Source organism: Bubalus kerabau, chromosome 6, assembly GCF_029407905.1.
Source record: "Bubalus kerabau isolate K-KA32 ecotype Philippines breed swamp buffalo chromosome 6, PCC_UOA_SB_1v2, whole genome shotgun sequence".
Lineage (NCBI taxonomy): Eukaryota > Metazoa > Chordata > Mammalia > Artiodactyla > Bovidae > Bubalus > Bubalus kerabau.
This window is the reverse complement of record NC_073629.1, coordinates 52,499,251-52,525,634: the sequence shown is the minus strand read 5'-3', so window position 1 is coordinate 52,525,634 and position 26,384 is coordinate 52,499,251. Positions and strand designations below refer to the sequence as shown.

At 43.6% G+C, this 26,384-nt stretch overlaps 1 protein-coding gene across 7 annotated transcripts in view; it reads right to left on the bottom strand.

The window, feature by feature from the left end:
- TGFBR3 (transforming growth factor beta receptor 3) overlaps positions 1-26,384 on the bottom strand; it is a 207,967-nt gene that overhangs the window by 45,831 nt on the left and 135,752 nt on the right. For all 7 annotated transcript variants that reach the window (XM_055585178.1, XM_055585177.1, XM_055585179.1 and 4 more), the window contains 2 exons: positions 5,529-5,712; positions 569-737 (listed from right to left, as the gene is read on the bottom strand). In XM_055585178.1, coding sequence (XP_055441153.1) covers positions 569-737; positions 5,529-5,712 — 353 coding nt within the window. The remainder of the gene's footprint in view (positions 1-568; positions 738-5,528; positions 5,713-26,384) is intronic.

Here is a 26,384-nt window from a genome sequence, read left to right as displayed (position 1 = left end):
AACATGAGTTTGAGCAAGCTCTGGGAAATGGTGAAGGACAGGGAAGCCTGGTTTGCTTTAATGCATGGTCACAAAGAGTCAGTGATGACTGAGTGACTGCACAACAACAAATATTGTATTTTCAACTAATTAGATAGCATTTACATTATAATAGGTATGATAAGTAATCTAGAGGCAATTTAAAGTATACAGGAGAATGCGTGTAGTTGATATGCAAATACGATGCCATTTTTATAAAAGACTTGAGCATCTATGGATTTTGGTATCCGAGGGGTATCTGAAAACAGTCTCCTGCAGATAACAATGGATGATTGTACCAAGAAGTTCAGATTATGCTTCAGAACTCATCTGGGATATATGAAATCTAGAGAGAGATCAGAAAACAAAATACGACACTGGTATCTTTACTGTTTTCTTCAAAGATTCTGTGAATATCAGCTGCTCCCTCCCTCTCACACGAGGGAGGGCTGAGCCTCTCCCTGCCTCAAGTCAGAATTTTGTCAAGTCACATCATGTCTTTGTTTTCATCTCTTGGTTCAGAAAACACACACACACTACACTCACTCACCTGTAGGGGTTAGAGTTGGGGGTGATCAACTCAATGATATGTACTTCCTTATCCTGGGGCTGGCTGGACATCACACACCCTTCGGCAGCTTTGGGCTGAAGGTACTCAGCAAGATAATTGAGGGAGAGAAAATTCTTCCCTATGTTGCACGTGGGAGGGAACACTTGATCTGAAAGTAAAAAAACAAAGAAAGGAAGAAACACACACAATGAGCTATGTGGTAACCAGGCTCAAAGGAGAGAAGGTAAGAGGGACCCTGGGCAAGTGCAGGACACAGGGAACCTCAAGCTTCTGCCCTAAAGTGCTTCCTCTGTGGTCATCAGTGGGCTCCTTCTGACCAACTCCAGTGGCCTCTTCTAGTCTAAATCCTCTCCCTTCCTGTTTTCTTTGATTCTGCTTTGTCCTCACCCATTTCCTCTGACCTGTCTTTCAGTCTTTCATGGGCTCTTCCTCTGCTCATCCTTTAAACATCTGTGGTCCTCAATCTTCAGTGCACATCAGAAGCCACCTGTTTGGACTCCACCCCGGAGAGTCTGACTCAGAAGATCAAGGTGGGACCTAGAAGGCTTTCGTTTTGAAAAGCTCCACAGTTAATCCTGATATAAACCAAGGCTAAGAATATCAGTTGCTTCCTCAACTCTTTTTATTTCGTCTTCTTCCTAGATGATCTCAATCACTCCCACAGCTTCAACTTGTACCTAGACCATGGCTCCTGAGCTGCATGCCTGCACGGCCATCTGCCTACCAAGCACCCCCCACCTATAAACCCAACAGCTATGTCACTCAGCATACTCAACACTGAATCCAATGACCTATCCATCCTAGCCCCAAGGATGCTCCTCTTTGGATATTTGCTATTTCAATTAATAGAAGAACCAGAAACCTAATTAATTCTCTGGCCCATGCTGTAGAATTAATCATTCCTCCATATTTCTTCCTCAGAGTCACTTATACTCTAAAGACTGTTAGAGTGAGGGCAGACTTCGACTCTTTCTCATAATCTTGACACAGACAGCACACGTTTATATGGCACTTTACAGTCTGCAAGGTGCCTTCACAAACATTATCTCATTGTGCTGAGGGCTGTTCATCACCTCTACCAAAGAAAGTGATGCACTTACGAAGAGTCCTAAGATACTCCCCCAAGAGCACATGCTGCTTACACAGCACCATGGCTGATGGGATTTCCATCGAGTGGTTTAAATGTTTAAACAGAACTTGAAACTGCTGGCAGTGTGACAGCTGGGACCGGTGTCAAGGAAGTTCTAGGTGCAGCAAGCTTTTTTCAGAAGGGGTAATTAATCAGAGACCTGGCACTTTAATGAAACAGACTTCTGCCTTTTCCATTTAATGGACAGGATGCCAGGGTTCAAATTCATATGCAAGTCTCACTTAGGAGTGAGGCCTCAGCCCAGGAGTTCCCCAGATTGGGTTGATACTGCCCACCCAACTGTGCAACGCCCCTGTGCTGAAGTCTACAACATATACTGTAGCTTTCTGGCTCCAGGCACCAGGGCATCCCCCAGTGTCACCCCTAGAACAGGGGGGGCCGGGGGAGTTCACGGGGCCCCTGCTTAAAGGTTCACTTCAAGAAAGTGTTGGCTGTGCATTCTGTATTCTTCCCTAAAGACCCCCTTAAAGAGGCCCAGGCTCTGCTGACTCTGGCTGCTGGAGCAGCACCCCCTCCACATCTGCTAAGGGTTTTGCCAGATGAGCAGATGAGGAATGCACACCCTGCAGCTGTAGCCCTGCGAGCGCCTCCCCCAGATCACAGGACAGAAAGTGATATCGGGGTGGCAAGGCTGAAACTTCATCAAGCGTCAGAGGATGGAGGCATGGGCCAGGGACAGCCCCGTCTGGAACTCAAGAGACAAGGACCCCCTCCTGGGACTCTGGCCTGTATTTCTAGTTCACAGATGAGCCTGGGGTGCATCTGGCACATACACAGTAGGCACGTGGTGTGGGTTTTTGGAATTAACAAATACTGGTGTGAGATTTGAGACAAGGAACAAAAAGCTCACCCACACTGTGACCCTCCAAAGCCACCAGGAAAGGTTTAATTGTTTAAAAGTTGCTGCTATTAAGGGCTTAAGTCCCAGATGCCATTGTCACTAAGTTGAGTAAGCTGATCACTTTTTGTTGTGTGTGCATGCATGTATGTGGTTTGTTTTTTTTTTTTTGCCCCCAAATGACCTTCCGCATGCCTGGCATCAAAACTTATACCAACTGCCAAGCAGAGAGGAAACCACAAAGGGGAATCCCCGGGTAGAAACCTGGCAAGTGTGGGGGAGGGGGGAAGTCACATGCTTATTTGTATTTTAGGAAAGGATTGACAAAACACTGTGAGAGATAGAATAACATACTCGAAGAACCTGAGGGGTAATGTAAAGACCTCATTTTCCTGCTATGGAAACTGAGGTTCTGGTGGTAGGTAAATCAGAATGTTGCTTGAAGCCTCGCAGATAATAAGCCCAGCTGGGATAAGAACCGAAAGCCCTCAGTTCTTCCACTCTAAGCATATAGGTCAGAGCAGTAGTTCTCAAACTTTACCAAGTAACAGAAGCACCAAGGGCTTCCCAGGTAGTACAGTGGTAAAGAATCTACCTGCAGTGCTGGAGACACAGGAGACGGAGGTTCGATCCCTGGGTCAGGAAGATCCACTGGAGGAGGAAATTGCAACACTCCAGTGTTTCTGCTGGGAAAATCCCATGGACAGAGGAGCCTGGCAGGCTTCAATCCATAGGGTTGTAAAGAGTCAGACACAACTGAGTGACTGAGCATGCAGAATCACTCTAGAGTGCCTGCTAAAACACAGATGGCTGGACCCTACCATCAGAGTTTATAAGTCAGGTGTCTGGGATGGGCCCGAGAACCAGCATTTCTAAAAGCTCCCAGGTGATGAGGATGCTGCTGGGGTGGGGACCACACTTTGTATAGAATAAGAAGAGGCCCATGGCCTAGGATCCCTAACTCAGCTGGGTAGAGACAGGTCAGGTTCTGGGAAACCAGCGGATGAGGTCTGCTCAGCAGAGTCTAATCCATGGTGATAGACAACAGCGCCTTGTGGTCCACCAACCTAGCCAAGGACCCTCACTTCCCCAGCTGCTCCTCTCCATGGTGTGGGCCAGTGATTTACTGACTGGTATCTGGAGTCAAGTTTTAGGATCTCCAAAGGTCTTTACAAGAAATTAAAGTTTTTACTGGGCAGGACACAAGGTCCTTAAAGTTCTTCCCTGATCCAGTGTGCAGCCTTGGGGAAATCATGGGACCCTTCACTCTTGTGCACTGAAGCTCATGCCCTCTTAAGAGAATAGAATAGAGCCCAACCTTCTACATGTTACCATAACACATGTTCTTATTCTAACAAATTCCAGGGAGGTAATCAATATCCAGTCAATATGCACTAAAATTCTGCTTCAAAAAGAGACCATGGTCAGGGCTTAGAACCTTTATTAAAAGAGATTTTTTGTTTGTTTTGTCCCAATGGGGCTTGACCTCTATGATTAGCGACCTGAATACCATGAGAGTTTAATAACAAACTTCAAGTCTTTGAAACTTGCTCTCCTTTAAACTCCTCCTCCCTCTATTCAACTAAACAAGCCTTTCCATCTAGGTAACCTACTTTTATGTTTGTTGTTGTTCAGTCGCTAAGCCATGTCTGACTCCTTGTGACTTCGTGGACTGCAGCATGCCAGGCTCCTCCTATCTCCTAGAGTTTGCTCAGATTCATGTCTACTGAGTCAGTGATACTATCTAACCATCGTATCCTCTGCTTCTCTATTCTCTTTTTGCCTTCAATCTTCAATCTCACTGGGCTAAGACTTAAAATGCAACATCAGGCAATAAGCCTTAGACTCAAAGGTCAGAAAACCTGAGTTTGAGTTCTAGTTTTGTCACTTGCTAATAATAATGTGGATTTGAGCAAGTTAGCTTAAACCCTCCATTGACCCCTCTGCAAAATGGTCAAAATAATGGTTTCCTCCTAGGATTACTGGCAGGGTTAAATGAGGGTGCATGTAGAAATCCCCTGATACAGCCTCTGCACACAGCACACACTTAACATCAGTGTCCTGAATCTATCAAACATCCCAGATCCGGAAAAGGGCTGGGAACGAGCATTCAATAACTCACTCATGCTTCCACAGAGTCTATGATAGAGGAGACAACTGCTATAGAATTCAGAAGAAAGCAGATGGACCCAGAGGACCCGAAACGCCATTTTCACACAATCACCTGACTGTAACAAGGGCCCGTTCACAAGAGTTGTTATTTCTAGTAACTTATTTGGGAGTTCCAAACATACTCAACTAAAAATAATGATAAAGAAGTTATTTGAGAAATAATATGCTTTCAAAATTGAATCACCAGATATTTATATCCCTCTGCAAGGCAAGGAAATTAAAATAGGCCATTTCTTATCAAGGCTAAACAGCTCCTTTCTCTAATAATTTGTCCTTGTAACAAGCATTCATATTAAAAATACATTCAAACACTTGTCCTCTGCTATTGTTCAAAAGTTAACTGATGTCTCGAGGCCATAACACTGACACTGGCTTTAAATGTTTGCAGAATAACAGGTGCGAGGAAGCTCTAACTGCTGACTCACCACGCTAACTCTCCTTGCACTCCATCAGTTAGCCCTTCCTTTCCCACACCTCAGCTTGTCAGCTTCCACTCACCGCTGACTTCTGTGCCTGGGTGTCTTCTAAATTCTACACAACAACTTCCTCCTCTCTCAACCAGGCTACTCCCCACTTCTCCCCCATTACCAGGCCTATCTCCTCAGAAAGAAAAAGGGAAGGAGAGGATGTGGTAGGGAGCGGGCCCCAGCGATCCCTCAGGTCCTGCCAGCTCCAGCAATCTGTAATTCTCTGATTCCTTGCCCTAGCCACCTGGTCTCCGAAAAGAAAACAACTGACTGTCATAAATCAGTCATTAATTGAGACCACATAGAATTTACCTTCCCCCACTTTAATATAAATGTTTCTTGCTATCTTGAGTTCAGTGAATGAAGTGACCGCTCCATATTCCTTTCGGGCCCAATTTAACAGATGTTCGTTTCCATGGGGGAAGCTCCTTTCTTCTGTTTCTGCTGACAAGGAGAAGTTTCTTGATGAAAAATGGACCAGAGAACCTTCAGACACCTAGAAGAAACAGAGTTGCATATTTAATGTGCTGCAGTCACTGGAGCTAAATCATTATCAGAAAACGCTCTTGTCAGACAATTAATAAATATCTGTCAATCTAACCTCTTCCTTTTCTTACACAATGGCAACAGCTTTCTTCAGCAGCTCATTCAAGAAATAATCCCAAGCCTACCTTCTTCCAGGTAAGACATAACTGCAAACAATGCAGGACGGCCCTTTGAATTTTTAAAGAACTTTGTGACGAGACCACAGAGTGCTTTGTGAGGAATCATAAGACTTCTCAGCGCTATTTTCCAGGTATCTAAATTGAAGGCCAACCTTTCAAATAATGTGTTTCATGTCTAATAGGAAGCCTTGGTGAGTGTTTTCATGGACTTGTAATGGATCAGTAAGTGCTTCCAAAGGCTTGACCTCGATGTCCACGTCTTCCACAGCTGCAGCCTCTGCCAACAGTCACCACCGCAGGAACACAGCAAGAGTCCCTTTGGTTTACTGGCTTTTGAGCACTGAGATAAAATACGACCAGAGCTGGCTAGTCTTCTATCACTTTACACTACTTTCCTCGCAGGGAGATGAATGTGTATTACAGTTTATTTTGTAAGACCCCCAAATTCCCATAGATAATGAAGTCAAGAGGCCATTAGACTGATCCTCATAAAATGTCTGGGATGATTTATGCAAGACCCAATATTTGCTTGGATGTATTTAGACCACTGCTGACCTAGCATACCACGGTATATATAATTAACACAGACAAAGGGGGGAAATTATCATCTAGCTGCTACACTATAATTAAATTCAGTTGCTGGTGAAAGTACGCATGTCATCTTTATTGTCCAGCAACTGATTTTATCAGTGTCAGGGTAGAACCTCAAAATGTGAGCAGAAAGGCTCAAAACCTCCCAAGCCACAGAACTATAAACGTTTTGTACTGAATTTCACATTAACAACAGAACTACCATGTGATCCAGCAATTCCACTTCTGGGTATTTATCCGAAGACAATGAAAACACTAACTTGAAAAGATATATGAACCCTGCAGCATTATTTACAATAGCCAAGATATGGAAATGGCCTAAATGTTCACCGATGAATGAATAAAGATGTGGTATAGATACACGATGGAATATTTTCAGCCATGAAAAAGAATAAAATCTTGCCATTTGCAACAACATGAATGGACCTCAAGGACATTATGCTAAGTGAAATAAGTCAGATGGAGAAAGACAAATGCCAAATGATCTCACTTATATGTGGAATCTAAAAACAAAACAAAAATCCAGATTCACAGATATTAAGAACAGACTGGTGGTTGCCAGAGGTGGGAGATAGGGAATGAGTGAGACGGGTGAAAGGGGTCAAAAGGTACAAACTTTGGGATTTCCCTGGTGGTTCAGTGGTTAAGAGTCTGCCTTGCAGTGCAGGGAACACGAATTCCATCCCTGATTGGGGAACTAAGATCCTACAAGCGGTGGAACAACTAAGCCCGAGCGCCACAACTAGAGAACCCATGCACTGCAACAAAAGATCCCAATTCCCACAACTAAGACCCAATGCAGCCAAATAAGTAAAATAATTTAAAAATACATATGTATATAAAAGGCACAAACTTCATGTTATTAAAAAACATGTTATGGGGATTTAATGTATAGCATAGTGACTATGGTTAGTAATATTTATTGCATATATGAAAGTTGCTAAAGACCATAGATATTAAAAGTTCTCACTATAAGATAAAAACTTCTCTACATATGGTGACAGATGTTAACTAGACTTATTGTGATGATCATTTTACAATATATACAAATATTGAAGATTATGTTGAACACCTAAAACTAGTATAATGTTATATGTCAATTATACTTCAATAAAAAATGTTTTCATGTTAACTATCATTAACAACAAGAAGCAAGCAGTTTCTGAAGTGGTTACAGCCAGACTAAAAGCAAGTTGAGGGCAGGGATTATGCTTATGGCTCTACCCTTTCCAGCAGTGTTTTCAACCTCAACACACATACAAAATAGTTGTTGTTGTTGTGTTTAGTCATTTAGTCATGTCTGGCTGAATATGACTTTGCCACCCCATGGACTATATAGCCTTCCAGGCTCCTCTGTCCATGGGATTTCCCAGGCAAGAACACTGGAGTGGGTTGCCATGTCTTCCTCCAGGGGATCTTCCTGACCCAGGGATAGAACCCTTGTCTCCTGCTTGGCAGGCAGATTCTTTACCACTGGGCCACCTGGGAAGCCCCATATAAAATACTTCTTACCCTTAAATAATGTGCTAGGCATTAATATTTTCTCTTCAACTATATATACTTATTGGAGAAGGAAATGGCAACTCACTCCAGTGTTCTTGCCTGGAGAATCCTAGGGACGGGGGAGCCTGGTGGGCTGCCGTCTACGGGATCGCACAGAGTCGGACACTACTGAAGCGACTTAGCAGCAGCATATATACTTATACTTTTTAAATGCTAGCAAAGCAGTACTTCACCCCATTGACTCCAACACCGACTCATGCTGTGGTCTCCCTCTTGGCTGAAAACCAGAAGCATCTGAGGAGTTTCTAAATATCCTGAGACCCAGGCCACCACCCCCCAATCAACTAGAATTTGGGAGTGTGAGCCAGACATCAGCATTTTTTAAAGCTTCCTCGACAATTTCAATGTTCAACCACAGTTGAGAAGCCTGGCCTTAATGGGTACTGAGTGATCCACAGTTTGAAAAGCCTATCGTGGGCACCTCACAGCTTCCTCTACACCAGTGGTTCTTACCAGGGGTTATTCTGCCCACCAGGGAACATGCAGCAACATCTGAAAACGGTTTTGATTGTCACAAACAGGAGGGAAGAGCTACTGGAATCTAGTGAATAGAGGCCAGGGACGCTGCTAAACATCCTAAAATGCACAGGATGGCCCCCATGACAAAGAATTATCCTAAACGTCAACAGCACCACAACTGAGAAATCCTGACCTATGCTTTGGACTGACTGAATGTTACTGCTACTCGAAGAGCTACTGGATTCTCAAATCGGATCTCCAAATTGACAGCTCTTTCTATCCTAAAAACTGGGCCGCTATGTACTTTACAAAGAATAATAAAAACTTTCTGGTTTGTATTGGCTCGGGAAACCCAGAACTAATCACTAAGAAGCTGGGTGTAAACTATGACCACCTATAACAGTGACCACTCATTACACCTACTATGTATCAGGCACTATAGAGCGCTACCAGATGTGGCAATGACATTTGCTACACGTCCCAATGCCAGTTATAAACAAAACCAGTGGGGGAGCATTTAGCTCTGACCTTGTTTTGACATCGCCTGCATACGGAAAAGCTCCTGAGCCATCTACCTGCCAACAATAACCATGCCAACCTATTCATAAAACCTCTGAAGCTTAGCTACTCATCAACACTGAACTTCAGACAATGCTTATCTGATTTTCTGACTTAAGCACTGTAGTAAAATCACCTTTTCACTGAAAAGCACTTGCACTAAAAAGTCACTTTTATCAAGCCTGTCACCGCAAAAACCCACAGCAGCGCAGAGGCCTTTGTCCCACTGCCAGTGCAGTTCTGAATGTTAGGCAAGCCTCCCTGGATGTTCCGTTCTTTCCTTTTTTCTCATTCATGTTACAACCGTAAAATAAAACACTAGGGCTTTAAATATGTTATGCAGAGAGTACATTTCTCCAGAGTGGAAGGTGGGATAGATCACCCTGGTGCATTCCAGAGGCAAGAATGTGAGCAGTGTAAATAAGAGAAGAAATGGGGAGCAATCTGGGAATGTATCCTGAAGTCATTAAAAGCAATGCCATCGTGGAGCTGACTGCTCGAGAAGGGGGAGCGCCCTTCACTCACCATCTGCCCCACTCGTCTGGCTTCTCCAGGGCCAGCAGCAGCACAGATCACACACTCAGGGCTGAGGAATTTGGAAAAGGAGTCAACTGCCACTCCTCAGGCGAATTCCAACGAGAAGAAAGCAAAGCTGCCAGGGGCAGTGAGGCGTCCCTGACTGCAGGTCAGTGGAAATTTTCTGCCGCAGCAAGGGGTTAGTCAGCGCTCCTCCTGACCACCCATTCTCTGACTTGACACAGCAGCTCACACACAAAGGCCTCCCCTGAGCCCCACCGAGTTTTACAAGGTATGGTTATTTCCACCTGATCTTCAGAATGACCTCTGATGCAGGCTACTCTGATTTCCACAGAGAGAAACTCAGAGAAGCTAAAGGCCTACCCAAGGTCAGAGAATCAGCACCCAGGCCGGATCAGAACAGGTGACTTATGACTCCTGGTCACAGCTGGCCCTGCCTGCACCCTTCCAGAAAGGAGACTTCACTGGCTCTCAGAGCAGATGTCCCTTCTTACTTTAGTTGCCTGTAAGATTTGCCTTCCACCCACTTGTCTGAGCTGGGCTTTCCAAACCAAAGAATCCCTTCCTCTTTCTTCCATGAGACAAACCTTCAAATGTTTGTAGATGTCACTCAATCCTGACCACCACTTCACTTCTTGAGGGCAACAGTCCAACTCCCTGGACTCCTCCCCAGACACCATGGTTGTCATATCTTCATCAGCATAGTCTCTGGAATGTGGTGCCTGGGACGAGACCCAGGGTTTGGGGTGTGGTCTGATGAGAGTACTGTGAAGGTTAGCTTCAGGTGTCAGTGTGATTGGGGTACAGGGTACCAGTTATTTGGTCAAACATTATTATGGGCATTTCTGTGAGGGTGTTTTTGGATGAGATTAACATTTCTTTTTAATTAATTTATTTTTGGCTGTGCTGGGTCTTCGTTGCTGTGTGTGGACTTCAGCTGCAGCAATCAGGGGCTGTTATTTGTTGCGTGCACAGACTTCTTGTCACAGTGGCTTCTCTTGTTGCAGAGCACAGGCTCTCGTAGTTGTGGTTCTCAGGCTCAGCAACTGCAGCTCACAGGGCAGGCTCAGTGTTTGGGGCACATGGGCTTAGTTGCCCCAGGGCATATGGAATCTTCCCAAACCAGGGATCGAATCCATGTTCCCTGCACTGGTAGGAGAATTCCCAACCACCTGACTACCAGGGAAGTCCAGAATTAACGCTTAGATCAGTAGACCAACTAAAACAAATTGCCCTTCCCAATGGGTGTGGACCTCACCCAATCAGTTGAAGGCCTAAATGTTACCCTTCCCCTGAGTAACAGAGAATTCTCCAGCTGACAGCCTTTGAATTGGGACATCAGCTCTTCCTGGGCCTACAGCAGTCTGCTGTCCTTCAATAACAAACTGAGACGCTGAGTCTGCAGAATCTGTAGCCTCCATAATCACGTGAGCCAATTCTTTACGAAATATCTTTCTATGGACACTGCATGAGGTACAAGATCACATCAGCTTTTATATCAGCTGAATCCTACTATAATCTCATATCCATTCATTTATGCTTTAAACAAACATCCAACAAATATTTATTGAAAGCCAAGCATTGTTCGAAGTGCTGGGAATATAGTGGAGAAGGCAACAGACAAAATTCCCTGCTTTGTGAAGCTTACAGTCTAGCAAGGAAGTCAGAGGAACAAAATAAACAATTAAAATACATGTTAACAAGTGTGAAGGAATGATATAAATTAAGAGAAGAGAAGAGGGGCACTCTACTTTTAAGTGTAAAATCTGACTGAGAAAGTCACTGGGCAGGTCAAGAACTGAAGGAGATGACAGGCAGCCATGTGGACATCAGCGGAAGGGTGCTGGGGAGGAGACAGCAGCAAGTGCATACGTCTGGCACAGAAAAGAGACAGCAAGGAGGCTGGCGTGGCTGGAGCACAGGGGCGAGATGGAGATGAGCAGAAGTAAAGTCAGAGAGGCCACAGAGGAGACCAGTAGGTCCAACAGGACCTTACAGACCATTGCAAAGGACTGTGATGTTTAGTCTGGGTGAGATGGGCCGCCACTGAGGATTCATGAAAACATCTAACAAATCACTCTGGCTGCTGTGGCCAGTCTAGACTGAAGACAGACAAGGAGCAGGAGACTAGTAGTAGACTTCTGGAATAACCCAGGGGAGAAAGAACGGCAGCTCACACCAGGGAGGTGGAGATAGGGATAACAGTACCTCAAGTCTCAGGTCTTATTTTATCAGCTCAAGGCTCTTCTCCTCCTTCCCCTACACTGGTGTATCTTTAATATAAATCAAGGTCTTTAGACTCATTTCAATTCTGTAGAGACCATATAAAAATCTATTCTGTTGATTGTCAAAAATCTCTAAACTTCATGTGTGTGCCATCTCCACACTCGTCTAAATCCCTGAGATGCTGAACCAGACAAGGCTGAGGTCTGTTGACTTGCAGGCATATTCCCACGCTGACCTGAGCACATGGAACAGAACTTGCAGGAGCCCAGGCTATTTTCCAAGGCTTCCCCAGTGGTGCAGTGGTAAAGAATCCACCTGCAATGCAGAAGCTGAAGGAGATGTGGGTTTGATCCCTGGGTTGGGAACATCCCCTGGAGGATGGCATGGCAACCCACTCCAGTGTTCTTGCCTGGAGAATCCCATGGACAGAGGAGCATGGTGGGCTACAGTCCATAGGGTCGCAAAGAGTCAAGACACCACTGAAGTGACTTAGCGTGCCTGCAGGCTGTTCACCAACTACAAAGTGATCTCATGGAATAGTCCTCATCTTGTTTGCAAGGGCGTCATCCTAGGACCCCTCAAGAGCTCTCCTGAAATAAAGACATGACTGGCCAGTGCCACTCCTCTGCCAGTCAGCACTCCAGTCCATGCCTGATCTCCCTAGAGTGCAGTCCTTGCTAGAGTCTGGTTTGGGCTAAAGTTTGTAGAAGAAAAGAGATGTAAAGAGAATAGCAAAAAAAAAAAAGAGAGAGAGAGAGAGGGGAAAACAGTATGTTTCTAACATGACGAGGGGTTACGATCACTATTACAAGGATAATTACTACATGACTGAATATGGAATTGTTTTTAAAAATGTTAAGAGCAAGGGTTTTACATTTGGATAAAATGGCAGAAACTTTTCAAGGCAATTCATTCCATCCTCCACCTTATATGCGGGTCCTTGCCCTGCTACCCACCCCACTGCTGGCTCGTACATCTCAACCAACCTCACATCTCAACCATTACAGTAACCTCCTGCTGTGTCAGCTGCCAATCCTATCTCGCTCCACTCCTCATCCACACCATCACCAAGGAGATCTTTCTAAAAAGTAAAACACATGATAATGGAGGATAGCACCTAAGCATCTTAACTGGCACATGATCAGAGAGGGCTTCTGCTCGCCCCACTTCCCGGAACTCCCCCAAGCACCTGCCTTGCGAAATCACTCACAGTGGCACAACATGCTGCTTAAGATCTCCTGGGCCTTTTTACATCCTGCTCCCCACCTGGCTTGCTCATCCCCTACCCCGTGCTCACCTTGTAACTGCTCCTTGTCCTCCACAGGTATCACCTTCTCTGTAAAACCTCTCAGACTCCCCTTCTCTCCTGGAGATGGAGCTGCCCACGGCAGATGGAGCTGCCGTTCGCACACCACGAGCCCAGCCCCTCTCTCACATGAACTGCGACCACTGACCAGCAAACCTGCTGCCATCCTACCTGACAAGCACCACGAGGGCCAAGAAAGCACCTAGCTCGTTCTGAATCATCTCCTGGGCCTGGCAAGGTGCTTGGCACAAAGTAGAGACTCAGTAACCACTTGCTGAATGAAAGCTCAATGGTGTTACTTACAGGAAAGGCTAAGCCATAATATCTTTATTCTTACAAACCTTGCTTCCCTCACTGCCCAGGAAATGATCTTTTGCCAGGCTTTAAAACTAGCATTTGATTTTTCACCTACTAACTCCCCTAAAAACCAATTATTAAATCATTTAGTAGTTCCGTGCCTTCCTGCAGAAACCACTGAACTTTTCTCCTGCTTACTAATTAAAACCCAGTCCTCTGACATTCCAACATGACAAACGTTTTCCTGTGGGAACGAACAGAGCCCCAAGCTCTGAGAATCCTGAACCTTAGCAAGTGTCCATTGAAGGGACAAACATGAAGCACCGGACTGTCCAACAGGCCCCAGGCTTTGAAATGCACTGAACCACCCCCTCTCCTGACTGCTCTTCCCTACTGAAACCATGCGCACCATTTGTATTTTAAATTCTGATTATGCTACCAGACTTTTTTTTTTAAAGAACATTACTCTCTCTGCCAGTGCTGGGAGTTTTATTACAAGAACTTACGGCTAGGCAGCAAGAGCCAAGTTTGTTATTTTTTCTGGATCAGATTCAACAACCTTGTCCAAAGAGCAAGAAAAAAAGCAAAAGAGGCAACTAGCCCTTTTGTTTCCACACCTGTGTTTAAGCTTTAACTCTTAAAGTCCTAAGCAGACCCACTGAAGCCTCAAGATGGATCTCTCCAGGCCCAGTGAAGGGAAGCAATGCTGGTTAATGGGTGTGTAGATGCTATTTTCCTGGAACTGGGGCTCCTCATCTTAGCACTTATCTCAGCACATCAGCTGACTCAGAGGCCTGGCAGTTGCCTCACAGTCTCTCTCTGGCCTCCCCCAAGCTGGTGTGATCTCTTTAGTGTGGAGGGAAACAGAATCGTTGCTGAAGATAATGCCATATTTTAAGTCCCCACTTAGTCCTACCTGCCTTCTCCCACCTCATCCATGCTCCCAGATGAAAACGCAGGCTGCGCTTAACTGCCTGGGTGGCAGTTAAGTTTTCTCTGAAGTTTCCACCTTCATGTCTACTCATGTTACCGTCTCAATGTGGCTTATATAAAATTACAATCCAACCACCCCGCAGCCCCAACTCTAGCACCCAAACCTGAGTTACATATTCTTATTTCTAGAGTATAATACAGTAAGCTTCTAAACTACCATGTAAATTACTTATATATTATGCCTATGGCCCATCTCCTCCCATTAGTATGTAAGCTCCTTCAGAGGCTGAGATTTTAGACTGCTTTGCTTATAGGAATATCAAAAGCACAGTGTTGGATATAAAAAAGACACTCAATAACTATTTGATGAATGCATGAATCCTGAGGTCCCATTAACTGGCAGCAGCTACCTAAAGCTCTGTGCTAGAAAGTATTCTGAGGTCATATTTAGGAGCAGGGGAGAGAGGGGATAGAGTGCCATGGTCAATTTTGTGTCTGCCAGAGGGTCAGGCCCTCCTTGCTCTACAACTGTTCAGTACAGTAGCCACTAGCCATTGAGAGCCTGAAATGTACGTAATTAATTGATCAGTGTCAAATGTAAAATACACACCAGATTTTGAAGATATAGTAAAACCAGTGATAAGAAGATGTCTCAGAATTCCCTGGTGGTACAGTGGATAAGAATCTGCCTGCCACAGGTTCCATTTCTGGTCAGGAAAGATTACACATGCCGAGGAGCAGCTAAGCCTGTAAGCCACTACTACTGACCCCGACTGTGGCCAGCTACTGAAGCCTGCGTGCCCTAGAGCCTCTGTTCTGCAAGTAGAGAAGTCACCACAATGAGAAGCCCACGCACCACAATGAAGAGGCACCCTGGCTCGCCACAACTAGAGAAAACTGCAGCAATGAAGACCCAATGCAACACAGTCTAATTAATTAATTTTTTTAAAAAGGAAGACATCCACCTCTTTCAGAAGTGTGATCCTCAAACCAACGTATCATCACAGAAGTATGTTAACATGCAGATTCTGGGGTGAGGTGGGAATGTAGGGTCCAGGAGACTGCTTTATAATCATCTGCCTGCCACCCCATGGTGGCCAGGCATACTTGAGGATCCTTGCTCTAGGCCATAGATAAGAACATTATGTAATCTTTGTAAAACATGAATAGGATTGCTTGGAGAACAAGCAAGAATTTTCTCCTGCACACTAGTTTTAAAAAAGCCAAGAGCGATATAGTAAAGCAAGTCATTTTGGGAGTCATCCTCTTATATGTCAAAAAAGATAGAAATGTGCCCTGTGAAATGAGGAACCATAGCTCCCCAATGATAAATATATGGCTGCTGAAATGTCAGAGGAAAATCTGTTTCAAGAATCAATCAATCAATCTTTCTCTGTGTGTCACACACACACACACACACGCCCAATAGCTGGGCTGTGGTCCATTTGGAGCTTGAGTTATCACTTGGGTGAGTGCCTGCTATGCTATTCAGGTTACAGCTCCATGAGGCTGCTCTAACGCACATACCCAACTTCATACATTTACATGACTTTGGCATTGCTCAAAGTTCAGCACTTGCACAATCAGGGTCAGCTCCTCTCCCTCTTCTGACCTGCTTTACACGCAACCTTTACTGCTCCTCTTCCTTTTTCCTGACACTTGCACCAGCACATCTCTTTCTGGAGATGCCTGCCTAAGAGAACAGAAGAAGTAAAATAAGGAAAACAAATAAAGCAAAGAAAAACACACGGTCATTTCAGAAACACCTACCATGCCAAGAATTTGTTAGTTCAATTCTAGGGGGGGAGAAAAAGACTTATGGTAAAGTAGGAGAGGCATTTCTCTAGAATTTAGGTTTTTGCATAAGTAAGATCTATGCAGATCTGATCTGCCCTAGAGCTCATAAGAGTGCCCACACAGAAAGGCACTGAAGAGATGATACTTTGATGTATTTCATGCACCGAGTCCAGCAAAAACAAACTTACATAAAGTGCTGGAACAGTATTGAAACATTTACCTCCCAAATGAGGACAGAACCCTACATTCTGAAAGAGGAAAATCACACATTCTCCCTACTCCAATTCCTGGTAGGACTGTGTTTGCCTATTTCCTCCTGTCATGTGATTTGAAACCTGTTTTCTATTAACCATATATCATAACTTTGTGTTTTTTTCAAAGTTTTTTTAAAAGAAATAATAACTTCCATGCCCATTGAACCTACAAGCATAATTTGCAAAGCTAAATATTCATGAGCCATGTGATTGTGATCTCTGCCAACAGTGCACTCAAGAAACATGAATCCATGTGACCACTTAAAAATTTTTGGATGCTTTAATTTTGTATCCACAACAGATTACTCTGTCCAACAAAATGACTTAAAACATATTCAACAATTTTTCTCAAAACATTCATGGTGATCATCCTCTGCTTTTAATTTTTATTTCTGTTGAAATATAAAGAACTAAAGGATTGAAAGTGCCCTCTGTTCTTAATGCCCTACATATTTACACATGTCCAAGAGGAAAGCTCTGAGATGCTACCCACAGAATAGAAACATGCACAAACTTGAACATGAGCCAGTACAAAAGCAATACTCTAATCTCCCATGGAAATGCTACATAAATGAGAGTATATATGGATACGCACATACACAAAGACAAGCAAAATAACTCACTGATTCTGAAAGACGAACTCAGTCCCCACAGGTTACCAAATTAATGAAGTGCAAGCTGCTTTATAATATAGAGTTTTCCAAAGTAAAGCCCCAGGCCACACAGGGATCCTCGATGACCTTATGAAATCATCTCTCAAGACTCTTATATTTACCCTTTCCCATCTTCCAATATAGCATGATGTTAGAAGGAGTGTGACCCAAAATTTAAAGTGTATTTATCATCTAGAGTGTTTTCCAGGAAGTAAACAAAATGCTGGCATCATTACCAGTCCTTGCCATGATCCATAATATTCTGTGGCCCACCAAATGTGCTTCTGGGAAATTTCTCACTATGAAGGATTCTTTCTTCTATTTTTCTTTTAAGGTATATCCAATCTGCCAATGCAGGTTCAAGGGAACAAACTGAATTTTTCAAACACTTGACTCCAAACAGGCACCTGTAATTCCCTCTACAGAGTTTTTCTTTATCAAGACTGGACAATCTAAGTTCGAAACAAGGAAACTAGGGTTCAAAGAAGTTAAAGAGTACTCCTGGGGCACAAAGTTGGTAGAAAGCAGGGTTGACAAAAAACCAAACATCTCTCTTCTCACTCTAGAGCTCTTTCTACTCCATCTCCATGGAGTAGTAGCTACTAAGCTCAAGAAATCAGTAAAGTAAGGTAGGTAGGAGCCCCCTGGGCTCGCATCAATAGAACACTGGGAGAGAAGATCATAAAAGCAATTACAGGCCACTCAGTGCACATTTCATAGATTCTGAATCCTCACATCTGACAACTCTGTTGTCAGAGTTCCTACTGAGAGGTTAGGTAAAGCCCCAGCTTACAGAAATTTAGCAAGGGACAACTGCATGCTCAAACTGCATCTGCAGAACTCCAAAAACTACTCAACACAAACCCAGGTTTGTACAAGAGTGACAAAGGACAGCAGTGAGGCAGAGCTGGGGATCACACCTTCTCTGCCTCTTGCACAGTCTCCCTGTCTGGTTATTTCCTTCTCTCTCTGTCCCATTTCCCAGCAGCTGGAGGAGTCGTACTGGCAGCAGTGGAGGAGAAACAGAATGGGAGGGGCAGATAGAAAATCATAATGACTGATATGGAAGCAAAAAACGGCTTGGCTGAAAGAAGAAAGATCTGTTATGGTAAACAACAGCGACAAAAACTGCCACAGGATCTGAAAATGACTGAATAGAGACTCTAGTGGATCTAGGATGACAAGAACATCAGGCTGTAAAAATGTTAAATACAAAAGCCTCTGTGACATTCACTTTTCTATGTCAGTTTGGCTTGGCTATAGTCTCCAATTATTCAATCAAACAATAATCTAGATGTGCTGTGAAGGTATTCTGTAGATGTAATTAAATTCCATAACCAGGTGACTCTAAGTAAGGGACTATTTTAGCTAATCTGTGTGGGTCTGATTCAATCAGTTGAAAGGCCTTAACAGCAGAGCTGAGGCTTCCCTAAGGAAGAAGGAATTCCATCTGTGGACAGCAGCTCCACTCCTGCTGGAAAATTCCAGCCACCCTACCTGACTGCCGGCCCTGTGGATGTCTGCCTTGCTTTGCCTGTGCCCACAGTGGTGCAAGCCAGTTTCTTGCAATAAATCTCTCCCCGTATATACCTCCTACTGGTTTCCTTTCTGGATAACCCCTGACTGATACAGCTTCTGTAAAGGGCTGATGCAAGCTCCAAGAGAATGGAGCTGCATATTCTGACCCAGAAACCACAGACCTAAGAACACTTTGGGGAAAGGGGTGCTAAAGGGACATGTCCTTGGGTGCCAGGATGGAGTGGGGCCTTCAATCCAAACCACTGGCTGGAGCCCTCTTGAACTTCCTTCAGCTTAGCTTCCAACCAAAGGCAGGCTGCATAGTTTTCCAGTGTACGGCTCACAGTCTCTGGAGAAGACTAAGGTGATCTCCTATGCCAAAGCTGGGAAGGCTGAACTGAACACATTTAACATCAATGAAGAAATGATCCCCAGAGGGCTAAGGACAGATGCAGATATTAGAGCCGGGCATCCTGGTGGGGTTGATCGAGAGAGAACAAGCGGAGGAACCCACGGACTTAATGTTGCTCGAAAAGCGGTCAAGAAGCAGTTTTTAAGTCGTTACCTGAATGATGCCCCTTAGGAGAGTCACCTTCCTTGTACTGTCTATGACTGAGGGACAATGGCAAAGGTGCCAAACAAAGGGGAAAATATCACAGAAAGAAGGGCTCAAAACACCAGTAGTGGGGACTTCCCTGGTGGTCTAGCAGTTAAGACTTCCCCTTCCAATGTAGGGGGTGTGGGTTCTGTCCCTGGTTGAGGAGCTAAGATCCCACATGCTTCTGGGCCAAAACACCAAACAATATTGTAACAAATTCAATAAAGACTTAAAAAAAAAGGGGGGGGGGGTGTTTCAATCCCTTTTAGAAGGCTTTGCTACTTTTAAGGTATCAGCCACTATAGCTAACTTCCAGCCATGGGTAGAGCACTGGTAACACTATTTCAGAAGCTTTGCATAGCATCTGAGAATATTGTTGTTATGTACAGTCAGACACAGTCAGGACAACCTCTTGCAACTACGTCTTGGGGAAAACTATTTATCCTATGTTTGGCTGCCTCAAATAACTCCAAAGACTCTGCCTAAGAGGGAGTCAGAGTGTCCTGTGGTCCTTTTGAGAAACAGTGAATATCAGCTCCCTGTGGGGAACGCTTACCAAGGACCTCAATGTCTGCAGTTCATGAGAGGACCAATGCACGCCAATGAGCTTTCAAGTCAGCCTCACGAGTACTTCCCAGGAGACAGAGTTCCCCCAACTCATGACATGGAAAAAATATTCTTCAATCTCCCTTAACAAAATATTTGCTTTTTCTACCAAACAGCTCTCTGGAGGCTGCCTACCGCATTCACCAAGGGCACTGGAGATGTAACATTTGATACAATTGCCCAATGCTTGGGAAGGGCAGATTCCTCACATTACCAGATCAGCCTGAAACAGTAAAGCCTTAAAGGACACCATGGGATTCTACACAAAGAAACACCAGCCCTCTCCCACGCAGACATGGCACAGCAAGTCCAGCAGAGGCAGGAAAAGTCTGTTTGCGTGAAGCCTTCAGGACAGGATGTCTTGATCAGGAAGAGTACACCCAGGCAAACCTCAGAAGGCCAAGGGGCCACTCACTGGCAGCATTCACCAGCTTTCATACAACGAGTTAGGGTAAATTCTAGGAAGTCTTTCAAGAACTCTTTCTGGACCAAGATTACTAGCTGAAACTGGACTCCTTCCAATGCTCTTAATTACCTCCGTGACATTTAGGAAGAGCTCTCTCGCCGCAAAAGGGCGAGAAACTCACTCCTAGGAAATATGGTAGTTGACCGACTCCAGTGCATGAAAGGACCAAGCCCCTTATAATTAAGGCTCTTATGGACAAGCCACAAAACCAGGAGATAAGCAGCCTCTGGAACAAAAGTGCCTGGTACACAACCACTTGGAATATCCCACAGGACACAGTGAGTCATTCCACAAGAGATATTTTTAAAAAAGAAAAAGGAAGAACCAATCTTGAAACATTTCGCTATTTAATCTGCCTTTAAGAGAGAATTTATTTGGGGAAAGACCTCACTGGAAAATCCAAAATGGCATATCTGGACCCCTAGTATTTAGGGGTGACACTTCTGGTTTAAGCACTTCTGGTGCTTAGGTAGGCACCCCTAAGCCCTCAACCACACGCTGCTCTGGGGTCAGCCTCACAGAGGGGGCTGCCTTAATTGCACTTGAAATAAGAGGATTCGCACATTCTCCAGTTTTCAGGATCCGACAGTGGTACTTCCCAGTCTCATAACCATCTTTCCCATCTTACTTGAGGGCAGGCAATCCACCCCATTTCTCTCTGGAGCCTCCACACTTGGCACAGTTCCCAGTGTCCTGCAGGCACTGAAAACTGGGTGTTGGATGAATGAACAAGTAGCTACAGAAACCGTCACACCAAGTACGCTAACACCATGTTTTTCTAAAGGTGGGGAGAACTGCCAAACAAGAGAAAGGAGGAAATTCAAAAAGAAAAAAAGAAATCATGTCCAGGTTTTTTAACTGCAACACAGTAGAGAATATAGAAATTTTTTAAAAGTTCCCTCCTCCACAAGCAAACTTGAATGTCTGAGCTACTCAGAGGGTATTTTTGGATGCTCAGGACTCAGTTACACATCACTTGGATTCAGAAGAGGAATTTCTGGACATGCGCTGTGCTACAGGCTGTGCGTGTCCCTTCCTAGAGCAATGCTAAGCACACATCTGGGGCTATTTAACAACTGATTGGAAATTTCGCCTTCTGATTTCCAGTTAAATACTGGGCACAGGAAAACAAATAGCACTTGTTTTTCACTGAGCCTTGTCAGTCACCCAAACTGCCGCGCAGACCAGAGAACTGCCTGTGGTTTGGTGGCAGAGCCCCAACATATTTGGACCTCTTCCCCAACCCCCCCCCACCAAGTTTAAGTGACAGGGATAAACCGATTTTGGCAACCTTAGCCTCTTTACCCAACCCCCGACCCCCGTCAGAAACACAAAACTAGGTTTTAAATATTAAGCATGGTCCTGGTATTAATTTACATTTTTCATTAGGGTTAAATTTTTATTTGTTTTTAATCCAAAGAGCATAGAATTTGGTTTCTCTCATTTATTTCAATTGCCCTGCCCTGATATTTACTTGGATTTGCTGAAGGGGCAATGTTCAGATTACCATTTTCTGTTTCCAGTTAAACTGGGATGTAATATTAGTATGTAGCAGTTGTACTATCATTCTTGGAGAGTTTGAAAACTGGGAGGAACTTCAGAGATTGACTAGTACCACCTCCTAACTTTAGAGGTGAGGAAACTGAGACCTGGGCAGTGAAGTGATTTTGTGTAGTGCTTGATGTATAATTAGTTAGTGATGGAAGCAAAGATTAGTACTTGGGCCTCCTGACATCCAGGGCCAGAGTGTGAACTAGAAACAAAAATCTGAGTTACCTCTGGATAGAACTGACAGATAAAATCAGGACACTTAGTGAAATCTGAATTTCAGACAAACAATGAATAATATTTTGGTGTTAAGTATGCCCCAAATACTGGAAACTCTACCTTTAAGGGGGCCCCTTTGACTCACCACCTTCGTTCAAACACACATATTTACAGGCATTTCTTTCCTGATTTTACTGATAAATGGCTGGAAAAAATAAATCACAGCACTGTTATCCCAAGAGTGAACGAGGTTGGAAGAAGTTGCTGCTTATCTCTCTCAAGTAACCCAACAAAGAGGAGCCCCCACTCACCACAACTAGAGAAAGCCTGTGCAGCAATGAAGACCCAGTGCAGCCAAAAATAAATAAATAAAAAACAAAACAAAATAAAGTCTGCAAAGACCCCTGGATTAGACATTTCATGTTACTAAAAACCAGGCATTTGAGAACCTCTGCTTGTTCTAGAGTTCTAAGTCTACAGACCCCTGCAGGAGAGAATGCTCAGGTTTGTAATACAAATAAAGCAAGGTTTTTTGTTTTTCTTTTTAAATAAAACTCACAGAATAAAGTAAAATGATTTTAAAGTTGGGTTCACCGATTTTACAACATCATTTTGAAAAGAATTCTGTAGCAAGCTTTTTTTTTCTAACAGCTTTATTAAGATGCAATTCAACATTATAATTCTATTATGTAAATTACATAAACAAAATTATACAATTTACCCTTAAATTCATTTTATTTAGATATCATAATATGCCTCCTTTTAAACTGTACATGTCAGTGTTTTAAGTATATTCACAACTGTGGTAATAACCACCATTATCTAATTTCAGAACATTTTTCACCCCAAAGAAACTCCATACCATTAGTAGCCATTTCCCATCCTCCTCTCCCACTAGCCTCTGGCAACTACTGATTGTCTTTCCATCTCTATGGATTTGCCTGTTTTGGACATTTCATATAAATGGAATCATGCACTGTAGATTTTTGTGTCTGACTTCTTTTATGGAGAAGTAAATGGCACCCCACTCCAGTACTCTTGCCTGGAAAATCCCATGGACAGAGGAGCCTGGTAGGCTACAGTCCATGGGGTCGCAAAGAGTTGGACACGACTGAACGACTTCACTTTCACTTCTTTTATTTATGTTTTCAAGGTTCATCCATATTGTTGTATGTATTAGTACTTCATTCCTTTGGTCAAATAACATCTTAGGGTATAGATATACCACTTTTTAACCCCTCACCAGCTGATGGACATTTGGGTTGTTTTCACTTTTTTATTACTACGAATTATGCTGTTAGGAACAACTGTGGACAAGTTTTCCCATGCACATGTATTTTGCCCAATTGTCTTCCAAAACACTATTTTACCTTCCCACCAACAATGTATGGGAATTCCAATTCCCCTAAATCTTCAGCACCACTTGTTATTATCTGCCATTTTTATTAAAGCCATTCTAGTGAATGTGAAGTGGATTCTCATTGTGGTTTTATTTATTTATTTGGTTTTGTTTTTCTTGGTTTTCTTTTTTTTCCTGTTTATTTATTTATTTTACTTTACAATATTGTATAGGTTTTGCCATACATTGACTTGAATCCGCCATGGGTGTACATGTGCTCCCCATCCTGAACTCCCCTCTTACCTCCCTCCCCATCCCATCCCTCTGGGTCACCCCAGTGCACCAGCCCCGAGCACCCTGTATCATGCATCTTTGCATTTTCCTAATGACTAATGATATTGAGCATCTTTTCACATGTTCATTGGCCATTTGTGTTTTTTCTTTGGAGAAATGCCTATTCAAATTATAGCATGTTTTTAAAGATAATCCAGTATTGTGGCTCTGCTCAATCATTTTTAGCAAACTTAGGTTCAGACATTTATTGCACTATTTTTTCTTTGATGCAGAAATAATTGCATAAATAAAAATAAGTTTAGATGATCTTTCTAAGAGAGTTTGTACTTGTAGTTTCAACGTGACAGGCTGAGAAAGTAGGATTATTTTTATTTCAGGTTGCACTGAAGGATAACTCTAACTGACCCAATCTTCTCTGGGATATCCCTACACCTTGAAAAAGAAAACCTATAAGGCTGTGACAACTCGATCGTGTGTGTGTGTGTGTGTGTGTGTGTGTGTGTGTGTGAGTGACATACTCAAAGATCTACTACTTGACACTCAGCCTGAAATAATCACTCTCATCCACTCCCATTTCCGAGGTAACCAGAACAACCAGATAAAAGAACTGCACTTGCAGAGGAAACTCAATCCCACTTTTTCCCTACCTGACACACTCCCTCTTGCCTGCACAGTGGAATCAAGAGGAGGACTGAAAAGATTTGACAATAGAAAACAGATAAACAGATATCTTCTTAAGATGGCATTAAAATATAATGTTTCCAGTCACCCTCGTAGGTATCTGAGACAGTCTGTGTAACACAAGATCCTGCTAACTAATTATGAAAGGTTTCCTTTTGTAAATTGGGCAGTTATAATAATGCAGACTTGACAACTTAAAAGGTCACCATGGTTGTAGATGAGTAAATATCATTACTTGAACTTATCTCACAATCCTGGGCTTCCCCTGAAGCTCAACTGGAAAAGAATCTGCCTGCAATGCAGGAAACCCCAGTTCAATTCCTGGGTCAGGAAGATCCCTTGGAGAAGGGATAAGCTACCCACTCCAGTATTCTTGGGCTTTCCTGGTGGCTCAGACGGTAAAGAAACTGCCTGCAATGTGGGAGACCGGGGTTTGATCCCTGGGTTGGAAGATCCCCTGGAGGAGGGCATGGCAACCCACTACAGTATTCTTGCCTGGAGAATCTTGCCTGGCGGGCTATAGTCCATGGGGTCAGAGAGTTGGACAGGACTGAGCAGCTAAGCACAGCACAATCCTACTTAAAAATAATAACTGTTGGGAATTCTCTAGCAGTCCAGTGGTTAGGACTCCATGCTTTCACTGCTGAGGGTGCTCCAATCCCTGATCAGGGAACTAAGATCTTGCAAGTCACACAATGAAGACAAAACACACACAAAAAAACCTTTTAAAGTATTATAACTCTAAAGTAAAGACAGCTTTAGGACAGTAATACAAATCCATCAGCAAAGGACATGCACATCTTAGACTGAGAATCATGGGACCTACCCTCTCTCCTCAGCTCCCTTGAGCTCTCCAGGTAGGGAAAAGAGACTGAAGGAGATGGCTAAGCTTCAGTTTCCAAAGATTCCAGGGACCTTCTGAAGTGTTTGGATGAAACACTTTATTTAAAATAATTTAGTTATCTTATCCCTTACCTCTAACTACAATGAATGAATAAAGGAAACACACCTGCAATTATCTATCCAGATCCCTCTGCCCCAGTGGCTGTCAAGTCATTCATTTCAAGTTACAGAGAACAAGGGAAGAGCTCGCCTTGCCTCCTTCCCTTCAGCACCATCTCTGTTAGGGAGAGCTGCCCAGTTTGTGAGAGAACTTGTACCCTTTCGTTGTCTAATGATCTAAGAACAGGAATGAACAACAGATGCTCCACCATCTCTTCCAGATCACGAGGAAATGCACAGATAGAGAAAACCATTTTCCCTAAAGAAAGCTTGTTGGATAGCAAGGCAGAGTTCAAGTGCCCCAGAATTTGAATCCTTGACTTCTCCCAATGCTGCCTCCCATGTGTTGGTAATTTGAGTTTCATCACTTGTTCTACAATCTCCTTACATGGGATAAACTCCAGATAGGGCTGACGTTCAATTGTTTACTAAAACCATCTCCTGCGGTTCATTGTTAGTGTGTCATAAGCTGATGGCCAAGAAGCAGTTCTTACTGATGTTAAACAGAATTAAAGCAAATAAATAATAACTAGGAGTAAGATACTTTCCCTTAAAAGTCACAGAGAGGCAGTTTGAAGAAAGAATCCAGAAAGCAATGGGTGCAACTACAATATATGTGACCCCCACTTTTCATCTGGACCTACAGCCCAAAGAAATGGGAACTCCTTTCAGTCTGGGGCCGGCCAAGCTAGTTGTTGTTGCTGTTCAGCCGCTCAGTTGTTTCGACTCTTTGCGACCCCAAGGACTGCAGCACGCCAGGTATCCCTGGCCAAGATAGACATTTCATAATTAGAAATGTAAATTCAACATCCTTCCCAAGTGGTCTTTACTAATGACTAATAATAAATAGCAACAAAAATGGTAGTAATGTTTATGAAATTATCCATGCCAGGTCCCACACTAAACATTTTACAGGTAGTCACATTTAATCAAGAGAACAACCTCATGATGTAGTGACTGTTATCACTCCCATATTACAACTGAGGAAAGTCAAGCTTAGAGAAATTAAATACTTTTCCCTTGTTACTGCTTAGATTCAAACCAGTGTAGGCAAAAGT